Source organism: Emys orbicularis, chromosome 1 (genome assembly GCF_028017835.1).
Source record: "Emys orbicularis isolate rEmyOrb1 chromosome 1, rEmyOrb1.hap1, whole genome shotgun sequence".
Classification (NCBI taxonomy): domain Eukaryota; kingdom Metazoa; phylum Chordata; order Testudines; family Emydidae; genus Emys; species Emys orbicularis.
In genome coordinates this window covers 125,820,608-125,842,069 of record NC_088683.1, presented here as the reverse complement: position 1 = coordinate 125,842,069, position 21,462 = coordinate 125,820,608, and the positions used below count along the sequence as shown (strand labels likewise).

The 21,462-nt window shown below is 39.5% G+C and overlaps 1 protein-coding gene across 3 annotated transcripts in view; it reads right to left on the bottom strand.

Moving 5' to 3' along the window:
• The window catches only part of SOX5 (SRY-box transcription factor 5), a 306,808-nt gene that overhangs the window by 175,114 nt on the left and 110,232 nt on the right, over nucleotides 1-21,462 (bottom strand). For all 3 annotated transcript variants that reach the window (XM_065405070.1, XM_065405085.1, XM_065405079.1), the window contains exons 3-4: nucleotides 16,203-16,289; nucleotides 1,152-1,324 (exon numbers count right to left, since the gene is read on the bottom strand). In XM_065405070.1, the coding sequence (XP_065261142.1) occupies nucleotides 1,152-1,324; nucleotides 16,203-16,289 (260 nt within the window). The remainder of the gene's footprint in view (nucleotides 1-1,151; nucleotides 1,325-16,202; nucleotides 16,290-21,462) is intronic.

The window sequence follows — 21,462 nt, the reverse complement described above, 5'->3', positions numbered from 1 at the left end:
TATCCAAGCACCAGTAAAAACAAAGACATAGCTCCCAGAGCAACCACAATTCCTCTTGTGCATAATGTAGTGTTTTCTATTGTATGTTGTCAACTGGTATACTTTATTATATACATGCAATGTGGTGGAGTTACCATAGTGGTGGCAATAATGAATGCATTTCCAGACTTTTGTGAGTTTCAAATAAGTCATACAGGTGTTTTCGTTAATTTACTCTTTTTTTAAAAAAAATAGAAAGAACTGTAATTGATCAGACATTCAAATAAATGCACTGTTTCCCCATGTTTACAGGAAATACATTCAAGAAATAACATATGGAATGTCTAACCCATCAAATAAATTCAAATCTGTTTATTTCAAGATGCAGAATTCTAGAGCTAGACACACACCCAAGACAGTGTATCTGGATAACAGCACTCAGCACACACTTAGGGCACAATTTAAGCCAGGTTTCTGTTTGCCCTCAATTTTTGTCTACACAAAGCTGCGCAGACACATACCTGTGCCTTCACTTTGTGAAAATTTGTACCTAGAAAAAGTATTGGGAAAAGGGATGGTTTTGCATGCAAATTCTAACATATGCATATATGGATAAGTGTGAACACATATTTGTGCCTGCAAAGGGTAGATGCGGGTATTTGTGGGGGCTGAAAATCAGTCTCTTAAATGGGGAAGAAAAGCATTACACTGGTTCACTGGTTTATATTTTATGTATTTCTCATTCAGTTCTTTTCAAACTTCACAAACTGCACTTTCTGGTGGTACTGCACTATCTAAAGGCCACATTTTGCTGTTATGCACAACCAACCTCATTGACTTCAAGTGACCATTGGCACAGGCACATTCTGCAGGGCTGAATTTGTGTTTTTATTTGCACTCCTAAAACAAAACAATATTTTGAGTTTCTGTCTCCCAAAATAGTGGGATAATTATTTGAAAAGTAGAAAAACCACCATTTTTTAACACTACAAAAAATAAAATAATGCTTCGATATATTTTTGCCCAACTTTCCATACCCCAAAACAAAAGAAAAAATTAATTCTGGGCTGAGAACAAACTTGAGAAATTTCAGCCCTCAAAGCTAAACTATTGGAAAGTTAAACATCAATGAATAGGAGCTTAGAATGAGATTTGCTATAATAATCACTCACCTGTTCCTGTTGCTGCTTAGCCAGCTCCATTTGCTGGCGTTGTTTCTCGATTTGTGATGCAGCCAGTTTCTTCTGTTCATCATGAGCTGCCAGCAGCTGCTCACGCAAACTGGTCAGTTGATTGATCATACCCATAAGCTGCCTTTCTTTCTCAGCTAGGCTTTCTGGAGTCCCTGGGCATCACAGAGTGACAAAAGGTAAAGGAAAGAGAGAGAAATGAGAGCTGGGTAATTTTTAAATGGCAGTCTCAGTATAAACAGAATTTCAGTACAGTATATGCAAAATCACAACGCATATCGCAATGCATTGCTCTGGAAAAACTAGGGACATACACTTCACAGAAAAATGAGACAGGGAGGATGATTAAGGCACCATTCAATTCCCTGCTCTACCACTATTTTCGTGTGTAACTGAGGAAGTCACTTATTTATTCTCTCTGTGCCTCAGTTACCCATCTGTAAAACTGGGGTTAATAATACTTCCTTTCCCTGCTCCCCCCGCTTTTCTTTCAGTAGCCTGTTTAGTAGAGCGGATAGAAACATGGAGAAACAGTTTTGTGAAAACTTTCAAAGTTGTTTACATTTCACAGGGTTCACAACCAACTGTTTTGAAAATGTTTCTGTCAAAACAGAAAACCCGCTCCCCTGTGAGGTAGGTATTATCATCCCCATTGTACAAATGGGCATGCTGAAGAACAGAAATCTTATGCACATTAGATTTTTTTCCTTTTTCTCTTTAGTATCCCAGGGCAGGCCAGCTGCCAGCATTCTAGCTGCCATGTCGCCCAGCTCTGCTCTGATCAGGGTTAGATGATACAGTGGTTAAAATGCCAATAGCTGTTACCAGGGTTGCTACCACTGATAAGAATTTTTTAAAGTCTAGTGTAGAGTAGAAATAGCTAAGAGGTTGTGCCACTTGCCATCATTAACCCAACTTGCTCGCTATGTTATTTTACAAACACCAGATTTCTATTATCTACAAGTGCACTAGAAATATGTTCTGCTCATGCTTTCCCAGAAATAGGCACCGATTACCACCATCCAATTTTTTTTCCCCACAGCAGGTTTCCTTTCACCCAGAAAGGAATGAGAGGGGATCTGGGGACGGTGTAGTAAGAGCCCCACAAATCAGAGAGAAATCAAAATGTATTAATCAAAAACTATGTACAACAATGGCACCTTTGCCATGAATTGAAAAGATGATCAATTAAATAATAAAATATACTCACAGGTAATCTACCAGCACCCACCAACTCAACACAACCCTGGCAAAACTCCCCTCCCTTACAGAAATCGGAGCCCATGAAGTTCTTTCCCAAAAAGTTTGAGGAAATGGATAAGCCTTCTGTCTAGATATCTCCCCTTAAAACAGTCTGCTTTTGGGACAGCCCTGCCACACAAACCCCTCTCAAATACAAGAAGTGTTCTGCTGCCAATGTCACCAACGCTCTCCAATTCAACAAAAGAAAAACTGGCGACTACACTAACCATGCTCATAGCCAACTATCAGTCAGACATGAAAAGAGCTACTGGTAATAGCTCATTTAGTCCACGCCCCTGCCAGTGCAGGAATCTTCCCTACAATATATTTACCAGCACTTTCTGGATTGGATTTCACAGATTCATAGATTTTTAAGGTCAGAAGGGACCTTGTGATCCTCTAGCCTGACCTCCCGTATAGCATAGGCCAAAGAATTTCCCCAGAATAAGTCGCAGAGGAAAAACATCCAATCTTGATTTAAAAAATATTTCAGTCATGGAGAATCCACCATGACCCCCTTGGTAAATTGTTCCAATGGTTAATTACTCTCACGGTTAAAAATCTGGATTTGTCTAGCTTCAACTTCCAGCCATTAGATCGTGTTATACCTGTCTCTGCTGGATTGAAGAGCCTGTTATTAAACACTTGTTCCCCATGTAGGTACTAACAGACTGTAATCAAGTCACCCCTTAACCTTCTCTTTGTTAAACTAAATAGATTGAGCTCCTTGAATCTGTCACTACAAGGCATGTTTTCTAATCCTTTAATCATTCTTGTGGCTCTTCTCTGAACTCTCTCCAGTTTATCAACATCCTTTTTGAATTGTGGTCACCAGAACTGGACACAGTATTCCCCTCTTAAATGGTGGGTCATCTACTGCTTCCTTTGAAAGATAATTCCACAATCTAATACATGTCACCATTAGAGATATTTTTGTGATATTTAGCTTAATTTAAATTCATTTATTTTCATCCAGTGCTCCCAGCAACACTCCTTCATTCCACTTTAACCAATTCCAGATCTTTTAAGTACTTGTAGACAGTTACATGTACCTGGGAAAATACATAGGGTCAGGCTTTTGGTACAAAAGTAATATCACTTGATTGAGCTTCCTATTAAAACCCCATAATAAAAGAGATCTATGGGAAAATATTCTCACTATCGATGGGACAATATTTGCTAACACTATCAAAAGATCCATGGGGGTATGCTGCAAACATGAGAGATGCAATGAAACAGAAACTATAGAACTTTTTTAAAGTTCTGTTTAAACTTGTGAGAAAGAATGGGAGCTTATGGTAATATACTAAGAATGGGGGAGTAAACACTTTTAAGTTACAATTTTCACTTCAAACATGAGGTACAAAGCACTAGTTTAAGTCATGCATTTGCCATTGGACATGCAATTAGTTAGAAGTGTCTATTACAACTCCACCCATTCCCTAGCTATTTTTCGGGGTGGTGGTGGTGGGGGGGGGATGTGCAGGTTTTCTAAATTATACAAATTAAATTATCCTAAAGGACTATTCTTGCCCAGTGATCTTAGCTGCAAAGAAACATTTAATATTTTGTATCACTGAAAAGATTAATCTAATAATTATTATTTGATTTACATCAAAATCTGGTTGAACACTGGTTGAACACTGAAAAAAGTGTTTGCAAATATTTTATTCAAAATATTTACTGAGGGGGTGGCTGGGTGGGAGTATGTGTGGATTTGGCTAGTTCTAAGCTAGGGACAGGCACGAACAAATATTTGTCAAATAACTCATTAAAAAAAATTGTGATATTTGTCAAAGACAGTCAACTAATATGATTTGATCAAGTAATATGAATTTATACTATGCCTTTCATTTGAAGATCTCAAAGAACTCAGAAAACATTAATAAATCCCACAACAACTCTTAGAAGTAGAGAAGTATTTCATGTGTGTAAACTGATAGAAATCATGTGGTTAGTCAATGGCAGAACTAGGAAGAGAACCCAGGAGTTCTGACACCCGGTTCTGTATTCTAAGCCCAGACCACGTTGCCTAAGAGAGACAAAACACTCATCACACTGGCACTAATAAGAGACAGTTGCCTAATTTCAGACACATCTAAACTTTTCCGAACTGTCTCTTAATCTTATTAATCCATTCATGAGCAAGAAATCTCTCCCAAAGAGAAATCGACAGCTTTATTCAAGTTGCAGAAGCACAGTTAAATTAGAGATGGGTTCAGAGCTTGGTTTAGACATATTTCACACTGACCATCTAACCATTGTCAAAGACACATTTTGGTCACTCGCGATATGTATTCAACAAAATCAACTTTTTCTGTGCACTTTGTATTCATTTCTAGGTAGTGCACAGAGTTATAACAACTGTTCATCTACTTTTAAAACAAATACGTGTTGAATATAATGCTGCCTTTGAAAACTGACCCTCATGCTCATCATCATTATTGCTCAGAATTAAAGAACAAGTAGAAATGATATCTGGTCAAGAATATGGCCTGATTTACATTGGGAAAATAGCCCTTAAAATTCTAACTGGTTTTAAAATTGATTCTACTACCTCATTTTAAAATTAGCTGGAGTTGTAGTATAAACCAGGCTCCAGATGGCCCAAACTGCTGCTATTAAACCAATCTCAATACCAACTGAAAGTGGTTATGTAAGTGGATGTAACAACTCGAAAACATATTCCCTTCATGTACATGCCTGTTCTGCTGATCATGCAAAAAGCATGTAAGCCGAAAAAGTGACACTTTGTCTTATTTGCTACTATTTACTCCTTAAAATGCAACATGAGGAGGTTCAGATATTAACCACCATGCACACGACTGCTGACATTGTCACTAAATATGATTTCAGTTTTTAGAGATTTTTTTTAAATTTACCTCAATATTATATCTTACTATGTTACCAACTATGCAATCAAAGACACTGTAGAGGCAACTGCAAAGTCATGCAACTCTTCAGAATTTTTACAAAAAGCTCTCACTATAGCGAACATCAGTGAAGCTGGTAGCAATGTTGGGAACCCTACTGTGGACAGGTTGTTGGCCCCAGCAGCCACTTCCAGCAGCTTGCCTATTAAACTTGCTCAGAGCTAGTCCTGTTGATAATTGAGTTTAAAATGGCTCTGGTTGTTGGAGACAAGTCTATACTATTCATATACTCTTCACATGATTTCAGTGCTTTAAGTCTACACCATGGTATAGTGATTAAAAAATGGAACAGCCCATTGTGGCAATGTACAAATTGACAATGAGTTAGACTATTTCATACAAGTATTGAAAAGGAAAAGGAAAGTGGGCTAACGATGACTGCCCTTAAAATTACACTGAATTACCATCAAATCCGCAACAAATGCACATTTCATGTTTAACAAAGCTTTTTAACCACCAGGTCACGGGCCGTTCAGGATATATTGCTCTAGGTGGACACACTGTTCTCATTGTTCCGTAGCACTGCAGTGGCACAACGTGGATTTTCCACCAGAAACTTTATCAAACAAGCCCACACACATATAGGCATCAAAGCAAACCCCAAGACTAGTTGCATCCAGACCCCTCTGTTTATTCTCTATTGGCATGAAGGAAGGGACTGGGAACAAAACATATTTGTGGACACAGTCACAATGAGCACTCGACCGCCACAGCAGGCAGCACTAATGGAGGACTAAGTTAATGCTATTCTGTAAGGTTAAATCTATATTTCACCCCAAATTGACACTATCCACAATATTGTTTAGTACTAAAATTATTACACATTCTCAGCTCTGACTCACAGTCTGAGACTGGTGGTGGCAGTGACATTTTAACGTACATTAAAGCAAGGACACATATAAGACCAAGTAAGAGGAGAACCCCATCATATTTGCGCAAAACAGAACAAGCAGAAAGTTGACAAATGGTTTTAGACTCTCATAGCAGCAAAAAATATTTCATTTTAATTTCCTGGAGAGCACAACTCAGAAACTGGGATAACGATGACATTTTTCTTTTGTCAAATAAGCCTTAGATGCTGATGGACAAGTGATCAGAATTCCAGCCCCCCACCTCCCCCACCCCACCTCCAGATACCCTCTAAGAGTAAAGGGATAGTGGCAAAACATTGCAGTATGGTTTTGTATAATCTCTGTGACACGGTTAAATAACTAGGAACATTATCAATCAGAGGTACAGGGGAAAAAATAGTACAGACAGTTAAACTTATCCCCCGAGTCAGTTTACTATCAAAGTAATTACCTAAATAGCTTTTGAATTGTCAGTGTCAGTTTTTCAAAGAAAATCAAAGAAAACAATGCGCTAGTATAAAGCCTGGCAAACATAATTACATTGTATTATGTTCATATCATAAAACATAGTTATTATTTAAAAAAATCAAATCCTGTGTACACGGGGGAACAAATGGGAAAAAAATCCATTAAATTTCAAGATGTTCTACATATCTCAAATAGTACAACATGTTTGGTTTGCTATGATACAATGTAATAATACTTAGCTCATATAGTACAGAGCTCATGTTATCTTCAAAGCACTTTAAAACAATAACTAATTAATCCTCTCAAAGCCCCAGGCAGGCAGGTAAGCATTATTATCCCTTTTAACACTTTTTTAAACATGGGGAAACTGAGGCCCAAAGGTTAAGTGACTTGCGTATGGTCACTCTCAACTTTATGCACTGCAAATAGTCTCATTGGGCCTTTAATTTAGGCACAATGTTTTACAAACTTTAAAATAAATAAATGAGGGGGAAGTTTATCAAAACCCACAGTCCTTGCATGGCCCCAGCCCCCACCAGCATCAACAGGAGTTATGTCCAAGTCTGGATATAACTTCAGGATTGGACTTCCTTTGAACAGACTTTTTTTCCTTGACATTTTTACAGCCCCCCCCCCCCCACACCAATCGCAGACCACTGTTTTGTTCCCCCCCCCCCCCCCAATTTAAACTTCCCCCTGCAGTGTTCGAAACCCAAACACAATGTTACTGTGCTAAGCAACGGGAACTGGAAAGTGAAATGGATCAACTACCTAATTTCATTCTCCAAATTGAGTGAAATGCAAAACAAACTAACAGCATAAATAGTTAAGTGTATATTTGATTTTTTGTTGTTTCCATTTCAGTAATCTTAGGTGTAGCTAGAAACACACAGGGATTTATTTTAAACATATGGGTCCAATTCTGTACTAATTTACCCCCTATGCAAATCCATTGGAGCCAATGGGATTGCACTTGATATAAGTCATCTTCAGATTTGGCGCATTAATTTTAGCTTGGTTATGTTCCCTTTAAAATCATAGTGTTAAAGCCTGGTAGTATTCATTTTAAATGGGAATATTCTCCCCTTGATCCACGCATGGAACTGCCATTGACGTCAACAGCAGTTCTGTATGTGGGGCAATGGGGAGTTTATGTTATGCTCTTTCAGGAAATGTACCCTGATAAACAGACATAACTGGCTGGGGTAAGTATGGAATTTAAACACCTTTTTTCTGTCTTTGACCAGAAATTTTTAACGTTTATTACCAGTCATTGATTAACCAAATTATTAATGCTATATCACTGTTGTGTGTTTGTGAGTTTTGTGAGAGTGTGTTTGTACATGCATACAAACCCCTGTATGCTTCCAACTCAATGCTATGGAAATAGCTACAATGAGTATTTATTGTGAGCTGGCATGATGATTTTCAAACCACTAACTCTTTGGGATTGCCAGGACATAAAAATCTGAAAACTGGCATTTTCAATTAAGTATTTAAGCCAACTTCAGTACACAGTGGCCACCATTACTTTACAATGCATGTCTGAAATATACAGCTACCTAGCTTGTTAAATTAATTGACTCCATACTGATATGTGAAATCAGCTTAATAGAAGGAAACTTTCTGATTGATTTGTACTAGCTGAGCCATAGCTTACAATAAGAAAAAAAAACAGTTGTCTATCTACAGTTTTCTGTAATATATTTTCTTCTGTATTTTAACAAATAAAGTATGTTCTTTTTGGAATAAGAGCCTAGAAGGTGGATATTCATCTTGATTTGAGCATGTGTACTGTCTGAAACTTTTAGCCTTCAAGGAAGATGGCTTGGAATGAACTAAAAGATTTGATGAACAATAATCTTTAGCTGTTACCCTCAAGAATGAATATTCTGTAGGGACAAGGACATAGCCTTCTGCTCAGTAGCACATTCTGAAACAGACCAGTACATTACCTATTCTGCAATGCTAGAAATAAGTCCTCAGTGAATATTCAATATTGGCTGTCATAAAAGTTTTGGTACAGTAGACTGCAAACAAAGCTTGGTATTTAACCAGGTTAGTTACTTACTGTCAAGGTTACAAAAAGAATAGACAACATTGTATTAGGACTACTTCTCAGCAGCTATTCATTGTTCCCCCATCCAGGCAACAAGCTGTAACTATGCTAGCTGGTTCATGTTTTGAATTTTATACAGCAGCAAAAGACAAACCCAGCATAAAATATGTGTGTGTGTGTGTGTGTGCGTGCATATAAGGAAGTGTGTGTATACACACACACACACACACACACACACACATATATGCTTCCTTTTGACTGGTAAATGTAGCTCAGAACATTAATCTCTATCAACGCATCCATGATGTACTTTTAACTCAAAGAGGACACTGGTTTTAGCCTTTTTATTTTTTAAGCCAACGCTCTGGATGACGTTTAAATGGAGGGGTTTGGCCTCCACATGGTCAAACAAAATAAAGCAATTACCATTTGCTATTTAAATTAGTTCGATTTTAGACTATTTCCCCCTTTATTGATAACTCCACTTTTAAAAAAATAAAAGAGGAATTTGGTTAAGTAGGATTTGATTTTTTTATTTATTATGAGTCATAATGCTTATTCAGAAAAATGCTGAAATAGTCCAGTATGGCTTGAAAGCAGCATTTTAACTACTTTGTCACAAAGGTCTTGATTTTAATATTTTTAGACATTTTAACAGTATCTCCTCCAATCCTATTTGGTGGCCTCCTCCCAAGACATTGTTGCCATTTCCATTTCTTGGACTAACCTCCACCTGCAGGGACAAATGAGAATAGCTCCCTCCAGCCACAGTGTCCATTTCAGTCTTTCAAATTCACCTGAAAGCGGCACTGCGTTGGTGTGGCTCGATTGACACTCTCTGTTTTTTTGCCGGCTGATAGTATCACATGGTATTCTGATCAACCTACACTATTTCAGCAGCTGCCAAGTTTGCCCTTAAAATTTAGGTTTCCCAGTGTGCCACTGGGCAGGTTCCCCCCTCCAGCACTTTTGGAATATCAGCAAAGGACTAAAGCTCACTGTCAGAAAATTGATACTATTAAAAAAACCAAAGTAAATAAACAGAGAGAAGATGATACCAAGTAGGTTGCAATAAATATTGAATTTATCATACTTAAGAAGCCAACCACCGCATGTATCTTATCTCCTCTACTTATGGCTCTCTCTCACTCTCCTTCTCTGTCCTATTCCAAATACAACACTTTCAATAAAAAAGAATACCACAGTTCCACATCTGACAGAAACATGCAAACATTTTTCAAACGATTATTTGAAAATGCAAATTCACACAGCTACAAAGGGAATGCTCAGCTTTCACACATCTCCTGGGGATCTGTGCTTTATTAGTTAAAGGTTTAAACCCAGTTTTTGCCCAATGAATAATCCCCCCTTCTTCTCCTTTCCCACATCTAAATGTGGAATACTTTGCTCTCTTGTCTTCAGTTTACAGATTATGAGATCCAACATGTCACTCACTGGATTACTGCTCATAACCTGAGCACTACCCCAAGCTTACTTGTCTTCAACTTGTCCAGTGTTACTTAAATGGAATTATCCGTCACAATCCATATACTGAATCTGCATAGCCCACTTATCTCAAGATTCTGTGTGTCACCTCACAGATTATCCGTTTTAATCCATACATTGAATCTACATAACATATGTCTTTAATTCACGACTCTGATGAGCTATAGTATCACTGAATGGATTATTTCTTTTAATCCATTATTGGCAGTCATAAGACTGTTCACTGAATATACCCCCATGCCCCGACTTCACTACACACAAGCAAGATTAAAGTCTTCATCAAATGCACTTTTGTCATATATCAAACATAGTTTAATATAAATACCTGTACTGATATTTCATACAACATGGAACAGAGCTTCTGCTTAAAAATAAATGTCTATGTGACATATATATGGGTTTAGTGCATTAAGATTAGGCATGGTGGGTTAATCCTGCTCTCAACTACACTCATTTAAATCTGGAGTTACTCCATTGGAGTTGTCCTGCTTTCAAACGGGTGCAGTTGAGAGCCAAATTTGCCCCAGTGACTCTTCATTTTTACATGAGGTGAAAAGAAGAGTTCACTAGAGTTGTTTGAGGACTATCCCATGCAATAGAGAGGGCTTTAAAAAAAAATGCAGATTCAGACTTGCCCAGACTTTCAGAGATTCAGGCACAACAGTTCTTAAACAATGTCTTTAATTCTGTAAGTAAGCAAAGTCAGGAAGATTTTAAACAAAAGTCAGCTCAAACTTTTGTCTTGTAATTCCCTATACGGATTCAAAATTAGTTAAGTGGGGGACATATCAAAATGTATTAACTCCTGGCAAATGGGAAATAAATTAGATTAACACAAAAGCCCTATGCATGCTAGGAAAGTTTTTCAAAGTTTTCTCACAATTGCTAATGCCAGTTCAACCCAACTAGTGTTAGCAACACTGGAAAACCTAGTGTGGAAAGGCCACTGAATGCTACCACTGTACCTGCTGAGAGCTGGTCTAATCAGGTGCTTGAAGGGGTCGCGTCAGCTGACACCTCCCATCTACAATAGGACTTCCAACAATGCTAACACTGGTGGAACTGAAATACTATTAACAACAGCGGAGAATTTTCCGGGTGTGGAGACAGTGGAACACAGCAAGTCAGGATTTGCCATATTGCACCAGGCCATTGGTCCATCCTATATGCTGCCTCTGCTGTAGCCAATATTAATGCTATGGAGGAAGACAACCACTCTCACCTTATACTACATGGAAGCTAATGTGCTGTGCTGAACTGGGAGGAAATCGAACTCCTGTAGGTGATCAGTTTTAGCTCTGAAACTCATCCTGCTTCACTGAATCCAATAAAGTGCATTACCCATGACTAATCCAACGGGCTTTTCTGAACCCATGTGCAAAAACAGTGGATGTAGAAAGAATTTCTATTTAAACATATCTAACTAATTCAATACATATTTTAAAAGTTTTTAACAACTTAATTGCTTGGTGCTTTGAAAAGAATTAAAGGGCATCTTATATTGGAATTTCATTTAGTCTACTCTGGATTGACTTGCTTTGAGCAGATTCAAAATTGTGTGACTTTCAAAATAAGCTCTCCTTGGAAGCCTCCATCCTCAGACTTGTACTTTTCTTCTACCCACTATTACTATATATCAGGGGCGGGCAAACTTTTTGGTCTGAGGGCCACATCGGGTTTCAGAAATTGTATGGCCCAGCCCTGCCCCCTATCCTCCCCCCCCGCTTCTCGCCCCCTGATGCCCCCCCCGGACTCCTGCTCCATCCAACCCCCATCCCCATGACAGCCCCCAGAACCCCCGCCCCTGACTGCCCCCCGCTGCCCCATCCAACCCCTCCTCTTATTCCTGACTGCCCCCCCGGGACCCCTCCCCCATCCAATCACCCCTTCTCCCTGTCCCCTGACTGCCCCCGGAACCCCTGCCCCTGACTGCCCCCCGCCGCCCCATCCAACCCCCCCCTCCCTTCCTGACTGCCCCCCCCGGGACCCCTGCCCCCATTCAACCCCCCTGTTCCCTGCCCTCTGACCCCCCAACCCCTATCTACACTAGTGCCCCCAGACCACCACCCCGAACTCCCCTGCCCTCTATCCAACCCCCCCCCCCCCGCTCCCTGCCCCCTTACCGCACTGCCTGGAGCACCGGTGGCTGGTGGCGCTACAGCCGTGCCACCCAGGTGGAGCCAGCAACGCCGTCGCCACCGCACAGCACAGAGCACCGGGTCAGGCCAGGCTCTGCAGCTGCGCTGCCCAAGGAGTTCTCAGCCCTGCCACCCAGAGAAGGGGGAACAGCAGGGGATGGGCCGGGGGCGAGCTTCCCGGGCCAGGAGCTCAGGGGTCAGACAGGAGGGGCCTGCTAGCCATAGTTTGCCCACCTCTGCTATATATCTATACAAACACACACAATATACAATGGATACACTTGTTTAATTCAATTTTTATAGATATTACTGGTTCTGGAAGTTTCCCGCAATTTTAAATGTAGGTGATATCCCTGAAATGTGTATGAAACTGTAATGAACTTTTCCAGAATACACACATACATTCACACTACAAGAATAAAACACTAATTTTCCCTTTTCTTTTATAATTGGACATATATGGATCCTTCCACCTGATGATCTCAAAGTGAAATACAACTAATTAGGTCTCTGAGCACTCCCTGGAAGATGAGTAAGCATTGCTTCTCCCATTGTAAAGATGGGTAAATTGAGAAAGAGATATTAAAAGACTTGCTGAAAGTCACAGAACAAGTGAGCGGCAGAGTTGGGATTAGAACTGGCGAATCCTGATGTCGCTGGTGCTTGCTCTAGCTAATGCACATACTTCCCTACCTCTGGTAAAATATTACCATTTGTTTATTTAAAAGAAATAACAGGAACAGAAAATAAAGATTCTTGCTGCAATCTAATCTTCCTCTGATTTTTGCCTCTACCAGACACTATAATTCACTGTTAATGACATAAACCCAGGCAATAACAATAAGCAACCTAGTGCTGAATCTGCAGCACACAACCCTGTAAAACTCCCCTGGATCTAATGAAAAATACAATGAAATTTTGAACATTTAAATGGAAAAAACTATTTGCTATACAAAATAGTTGGGCAAAACATCTTCAGTCCTGTACACTTTACAGAATGTCCTAATAAAAAAAGACACTATTTGAGAACACGTTTCCAAATATCACTAATAGAGAAATGTTTTTTTAAATGCAGTTGCCAAGCCAAATATATATATATACAGAATTTAAAAATTACACTTGAAAAACTGTTAATAACCTCATGTTCACATAGCAGGGCAAAAACATTACTTCTTTCCAGTACAATGCCTGTGTGTGTGTGTGTGTGTGTGTGTGTGTGTATATATATATAAAACAGCTCAACTTGCACACCTTTCATGTTGTCTCACTAAATACAGCTGCAATACCACTGACCTATTGTTTGCTAGTCGCTCATGGCTGGCGGTGGCATGAAAACTACATTCCTGGGCACTAAATAATCAGCCTGCATGACCCCCCCCCAAGAACCTGTAAGTCAAATTCATTTACCTCCAGAGGGCAATGCTCTATTGTATCCTCCCTTCTTTCTAGCCACCTACAAACAATGCACAATAATTGCAACTGTCACGGCAGTCAGTAGGAAAAATAAACCAGCGCCTGTTTTCACAGCTTACTGCCAAACCTGATCCAAACACCTAATAACCATGCCCCCAGCCATAGAACCTCAGTTCCAGTAAAATGCATTGGGCGTGAGACTTTGAACAAAGCTATGAAACAATAACTCAACTTGTGTTCAAAATATGAAATTTAAAAACAAAAGTTAAAGCAAATAAAACTCTTCTTTGAGGCTGTACGCTTACTCCCCATCCTCCCCCTGCCCCCCAGGCAAGACTGAAAGAGCTGTTGAATTTCTTTCGTGTTATCTTATAGTCGCTGCTGCTTTCATGTTTAACTTGTGAAGGGGAAAGAGAGGAAGGGAGAAAAAAGACTGCCCTCCAACAGAACAAGATCATAGGGATTTGGAAGAGACTGCCTTCTTAGCACAGAGCGTGCTTCAGAGACTTTACTCAGTCCGAAGAGAGTGGAGGATCATAGGGAGTAATTTTTTTAAAACTCCAGCATCTCAAGGGTTAAAGAAGTTCCAGAGAGCTTGCGGTTGCTGCTGCAGCAACACAACATCGAAAGCTGAAATGAAAGCCATCTATGGACCCTCAGCCTGAAACGCCTTAACGATTAATGAATCAGTTTACACCACATCGTAGGGTTACTTAAATCATATACTTTTTTAATATGTACTAATCACACATAAGCCGAGATATTAGCAATAGCCCTCTCTGGCCAATTGACTCACACATGTGAGGAAAATGTACTCAAATGCGTTTGCGTGTGCAAAGACTGAGTAAGGAATTCAGAATTTGGCCCACTTATAATAAGAGTAATATCTCAGGCTACTTGGTGCTGAAGTGCTGTTTGGTCATCAAGTTATCAAATAAGTGTACCAGATGCGTATATTTATTCTGGACTCATATGAGTTACAATCCCTAGCTAGAGAAGTTGGGGGGAGCAAATGGCATACTTTCCCTCTTGTGTAAGTCAGTGGACTAGAGCAAGCTAGTGCCGGTGGCTTATTTGTGAGTGACAAGCTGAAAGGAACATATGAATAAAATACTAAGTTTTAATATAAACCTATGAATTATTCTCTAAGAGACTGCCTTTTAGGATTAGAGTAAATTGACAGCTTTTGTTTCAACATTTTACTGAGTATTACTGTGCACTGTGAAACAGGTCCTTAAAACTGTCTGGTGTAATTTTTTGGGAATTTGTTTGAATAAGGACTTCAGGGTTTGCCCCAATATGAGTAAAACAACAGCAGAAAACTAGGTCTATTAAAAATAAGGATGGCTTAATTCTGATGTCACACCACTTTTACACTGGTGTATTCCATTGACTTTAATGTAGCTGCTCTGGATTTGCATTGATGTAAGTGGTGCAAGACATGTTCTAGTTCAAACAGGATTAAGAACATAAGAACGGCCATACTGGGTCCACCTAGCCCAGCATCCTGTCTTCTCACAGTGGCCAATGCCAGGTGCCCCAGAGGGAATGAACAGAACAGGTAATCACCAAGTGATTCATCCCCTGTCGCCCATTCTCAGCTTCTGGCAAACAGAGGCTAGGGACACTATCCCTGCCCATCTTGGCTAAGAGCCTCCATGAATTTATCTAAATCAATTCGGGGAAGTTCTATGTTATACAGGAGGTCAGATTAGATGATCACAGTAGCCCCATCTGACTATCATGTAGGAAGTGGGAGTCTCACACTGTTTTCTTTTAGGGGAACATCGGCTTCTTTGGAATTTACATCAAGTTTGACACACTTATTTTGAGCAGAAATACTGTATAAAAATAAACAACTACCGGTTTCCTAAAATGACCTCACATATATAAAATGGGTAAATATCTTGGCAAAACAGAAGGTACTACTGCTGAATAATGGTCACATTTTGCATTTTCCTTCGACAGCAGGACTTTAAAGGAACATGCTTTACTACAAAAACTTTGCCCTTTCATCTATTGCACAATATTATCACAATCTGCACCAACAATAGCAAACATTTCTGATCTCCTTCCAATTTCAGATGTGTAGTTCCTGCTGTAGATGGATGCTAAACCCTATGTTAATATGCGGACTGTGAAAATCTCTGCTGGGTTTTATATGAATCCTATAATAGACTCCCCTTATATTGATAAAAACAGAATTAAAGATGGAACAAAAGCCTTACATAAATGAAAGTGGCTTGTTCATTTAGGACATACCATGGTTTATTAAAAATCACACAGGGAGATTGTACACTGCCAACAAACAAAGAAATGAGAAACAAAACAAAAAACATGAAGAAATTCCATAATGCTAATTATATATACACATTTTATTTTTGTTTCATTTTAACTCTGTAGGATCACAGTGACAATGTTACCTTTTATTTCTCCAAAGTTCCCTGATCCCATGGCAAGAAGCTTGTCTTTCCAGTCCTTTGATAGTAGCTTTTCAATACTGGGAGTTTCTGAGTGAAGAGAGAAAAAAAAATGTAAGAAAATCAACATGACTGGCTCCACAATAGAACTCATTAAAAGTCTATCTGCTAAAAATAAGGCCAACCCTATTCTGGGCCCCAATTCGTAATGACTTCATCAACAAACTGATAAGAAGAAGGGGGGGGGGGAGAGAATGTGTTTTGTCACCTGCTGTTTCAAAATCATTAGCTTTTTCCTCTTGTGGAACAAAGCCATAGTAATTCTGTATGACAATGGGCACATATAAACCTGCAATTCATTGTTTTTCAATTTAGTGAACAAGTTCCTGCTTATAATGGATGCTTGTCAATTTGAGGGTGTTAGTCTGCAGTCAAAAAATAATTATGTTGAGAAAATGCAGAGTAAAAAAAAGGCAAAGAATTAGCTCCTAAATCTGCTACATGTAATTATGTCCCTCTGTGTGTTTACAATTACATCCACTTTATAATGTGTGTTTAAACATCGTGTGGTGGTAAGTACACCGTGGAAAGATTTTCCAGTAACACACACATATTCAGACATTGTAAATAATAATAATAATAATAAAAAAAAGTTTGGTGTGATAAAAAGCTTTACAAAGACTGTAAAATCCAGAAGTGGGGAGGTGGGGGGAAGCAATGCCTAGAATGGAAACCCATTATTTTCTTATTTCAGATTTCTATCACTTCCTTTTTATAATAAAATATATTTGTTCAATATTTTCAGGGGAAAATACACTGAGGGTGTGGATGCGGCCGATATTTATGTCTCTAACTCTTGCATTTTGACCTCTTTTTTGTGTGGAATTTTAATGCATAAGTAAATATAAATGCTAATAAAATTCAGAGAACATTAAACTCAGTTCCAAACAATGTAATTGTATATTCTTGTCAGCATTTAGATGGGTACACAATTACAATGGCTTTCAATCCCACGATTAGTACTGCATTCAGTTAGAAAATGGAGTGTACTAAAAGATAAGTGTCCCAGTATGCGCCATCTAAATAACAATACCCACACTTATTATCTGGATCTAAGACATATACTGCTATTCTCCACATTTGTGTTTATGTGTATTTGTATTTGTTCAGGCATTTGTTTACCCCCTACCAGGAGCATAAAAGGAGTACATGTTAACTTATCAAAGGGACCGTCTGGCCTAGGGACCATACAATTATTAGCAACTGGTTAATTTTCCCCACAGTAAAAAGCTTTATGAGGAGCCTTCATTATCTTGTTTGGCTAATTTTGCCAACCTTCTTGAGCCCCTATCTTAAAGCTCTCAGGAATCAGTGTCACAAAATCTGTGTGCAATTTTCAATAAAACCATATCAAACGTTTCTTTCTCTCTCAAAATGCCAATAATATAATATTTTATTCTCTCTTTATAAAGGATTTGTGGAAAATGAAAGTGAACCCAAAATATTTATTTCATAAACTAACAATATAATATAATGTAATATTCTCTCTCACACACACCATCCCTAAATGTTTGGTCTCCAGTTTAATACTGAAAAAATATATAATTATAGGAATTCTGCTCTTTAAATGGTAGGGTGAATAAAGTTTTATTCTAACTTTTTTGTAATAATAAGAACTACATTAATAAAAGATTTAATTACAAGCTCAAAAATTACAATTAGATCACAATGAAATAGCTACGAGAAGCTGCATGTTAACGTTATAACATTAATATTCATTAATATTTCCATTCCTGAGTTCATGATAAGAAGATTCCACTGTGCTTTAAACACTTTTACAAATATTTCCAAAGTTTGTACTTTCCCAGTAAACACTTCATGAAGGAAACCATTTTTTAAAACATATCTTGAATAGGTCAAATAAACATTGCTGTTTTCTTTTTTCCTGTGTTTTTCAAAAATTCTTGAGTAGCATGTAAACAGGCCAGCACCAATGTGGTATTTGCAATAGAGGACTGTCAGTCATTAAAAGCTAACAAACCTTTACAAACCAGGAATGCAGCAATAGAAATCCATTGTGAACTAACAATAGGCTACAGAACCTCCAGGCACCAAAAGTAGACCGTTTTACTTTTAAGTCTATTGTCAGCAAAGTCCATGACAAAGCTTTTCCCCTGCAGCTAGACAAAATATGCGCTGTAGTGTGCTAGTAAAGAAACAGAAGTCTTCTGTCTAACTTGGAGAGTTAAAGCAACAGTAGCCTGGTTTCTGAAGCCTACAGAACACTCCAGGTTCACTGCAGGCCGCTGTATTAACTACCAAGCAGAGACATAGCACAGCTACACAGCAACGTAGTACAATTACCCTCCTTGTAACAAATAGTCCCTCCAAATGAATGACTCCTTCATGACCATGTTATTGGAAGGTGCTTGATCAGAAATCATAGTTAACTTTCTATGCATAAACCAGGATAGGAGTGGCTGTGATTAACATCAATGCTATTTTTAGGGGGGGGGGTTTGGTTTTGTCAATAAAAACCTATTGACTGTAATGAAACAACTCATGTTACAAATTACTGTTCTTGCAACCTGACTCTACTGGTAATTCAGGAAGAGCTGCAACAAACAAGCTAACAATAATGAATTCAATGGACAGCCATGTATCAATGACTGAATTTCTGCTAGAACGGTAAAGATCTCAGTAGGAAATTCGTGATTAGGGATGTGAAAGGCCAAATGGCAAAATCCCAATCGTAACAATGCATCTGTTCATTAATGTGTAAATATGAGTAATATGAAAATTTAACACAATTATAATCCCCTCTGCAATGCTGATGGCGTAAAATAGATTGTTGTGATCTAATAAGTGTTTCCCCTGTTGAAATACTGTATGTTAACTATTTAAAATAATACTACATGGATTTTTTGTTTAAGATACATGTAATCATGCTTAACTGATGTACTAAAGTAGTTTGAAACCTCTTTTGACTTGAACTGCAAGTGTCACGTGAGGCACTTTGACAGAATTTTGCTATTTTTACAGCCTGCAAATATTTTTATTTTAAAAAAGAATACTATGATTTTAGAGACCATTCCCCATTCAAAAGGAAGAACTGAAAGTCTATATCAAATTATAGTTTGATTATATTGTGTTATACAGTAATGTAATATGTCCTGTTCATGTATTCTGAGTATTGTTTGTGAAAAGTTTACATATTGTATCTTTAAAATGATTAAAATTTATGTATTATATCCACTCTATAAAAACTGATTTGAAACAGATAAATATTAAAAAGACATAATTGTCCTAAAAGCTACAACCATAGAAACTTTCACAAACTAAATAAAAGCCTAGAACATTTTGTTGGGAGGAGCACATATACTGGGAAAAGAAATAACACAGTAAATTGTTTGCAAAACAGACATACGTTGTGCAATTTAGAATGTTTACATATTTACATATGGGTACTCATGCAGTGTGTACCAACCATAAAGCTAGACTCAGTCTAGTGATCTGAGCACACGACTGAGAACTGGCAACTGCTACTTCTAATCACTATTCTGACATGGACTCACTTCATGGGTTTTGGAAATCACTGAACAGCTTTACCTCATTTTCACCATCTGTAAAATGGGGATGATACTGTAACAATTTCTAGCCACCTAGAACAATTGCCAGTTATGGACCCAGGACCTCATTATGCTAAGTGCTATACAAACACAGATGCTGGATATGCTACGCTGTATGCCATACTCATTCACAACTTCTCAGTAACAGAGGCGATAGTGCTTAACTCTTCCTTCTTCAGAAACACAGGACTCATCTACTTGAGTTAAAGGAAAATCTCTGTTAACTATTAGCAACATAGAACCTATGACACACAGAGCTAGCAGGGGTTCTCACACTGGGGGTTAGGACCCCACAGGGGGTTGTGAGGTTATTACATGGGGGTTCGCGAGCTGTCAGCCTCCACCCCAAACCCTGCTTTGCTTCCAGCATTTATAATGGTGTTAAATATACAAAAAAGTGTTTTTAATTTATAAGGGGGGTCGCACTCAGAGGTTTGCTATGTGAAAGGGGTCACCAGTACAAAAGTTTGAGAATCACTGAGCTAGATTCACAAAAGACTTGGCACCAAAATTCACTTGGCACCAAAATTTCTGCCCCAAAAGTTACCTAGGCACCACAGGCATAGTTTGGGGGGCAGAGCGAAACTGCAAACCTCTGGTAGGCGTGGAATTTGCCCCACCACCTGTAGCCCCATTGCCTGACTGGAGCTGTCTCCGCAAATATAGAAGTCGAACTATACCTACTCTAGGCACCTATATTTTTGTACCTCTCACATGCACACAGCAGTCCAATGCCAGGTGTCCAGATCCCTGAGCCCCAGAGCAATTCACAAAGACAGGCATTCCTCCACCTAACTTGTCTGTGGTCCAGATCCAGTAAACATGTTCAGAGCTCAACTATTGGATGAGGCCCCTGTAGGTGAGCTTACACAAAATGGATGGAAGGAGGACCACCTCCCTCATAAGTTTTAGCCCAGTGATTAAGATACTCACCTGGTTCAAATCCCTCCTCCATCTGAGGGGGAGAAGGGATTTGAACAGGGACCTCTTGTGAGCATGCCCTAATCACGGGGCTAAGGGATAGTCTGATGTGGGGCTCCCTCAGTCTCTCTTGTTGAAGCTGTTTCACTATGAATAAATAATTTAAGATGAGTCATTGGAGCAGGGGGACTGGAGGCAGGAGGATTCTTCCTAAAAGTGTGGGGGGGGGGGAGCACAAGGCCCCACCCCCTCCTTGGCCCCACCCCTGCCCTTCCTCTTCCTCCTAAGACCCCTCCCCCCGGCCAAGCCGGAGCCTGGGGCAGGTGGAGGGTGCGTGGCTCTTACCCCAATCCGGCTCCAGCTTCCAGCCTGGTGGCAGGGCCTCGGGGGCCGAAGAGCTGCAGCCGTGCCATGGTAAGAGCCTCCCAGGAAGCTGCGGACCCTCCATCTGCCCTAAGCCAGGGGCCTGGGGGGACACACGGGCTGGGGACTGCTCTTGGGCCCTTCTACCCCAGGCAGATGGAAGGTCTGTGGCTCCACACAGCTGCCTGGGCTCCCTGGGCCGCTCTTACCCAGGCTGGGCTCCAGCTTCCGGGAGGAAGAGGAGGAGCAGGGAGCTGGGCCTGTGGCAAAAAGTGGGAGGGCCATGGCCCTTTGCCCCCCCCTTTTTTCGGCTCCCCTGCTGGAAATGTCCCCCACTTTACAAGTGAGTA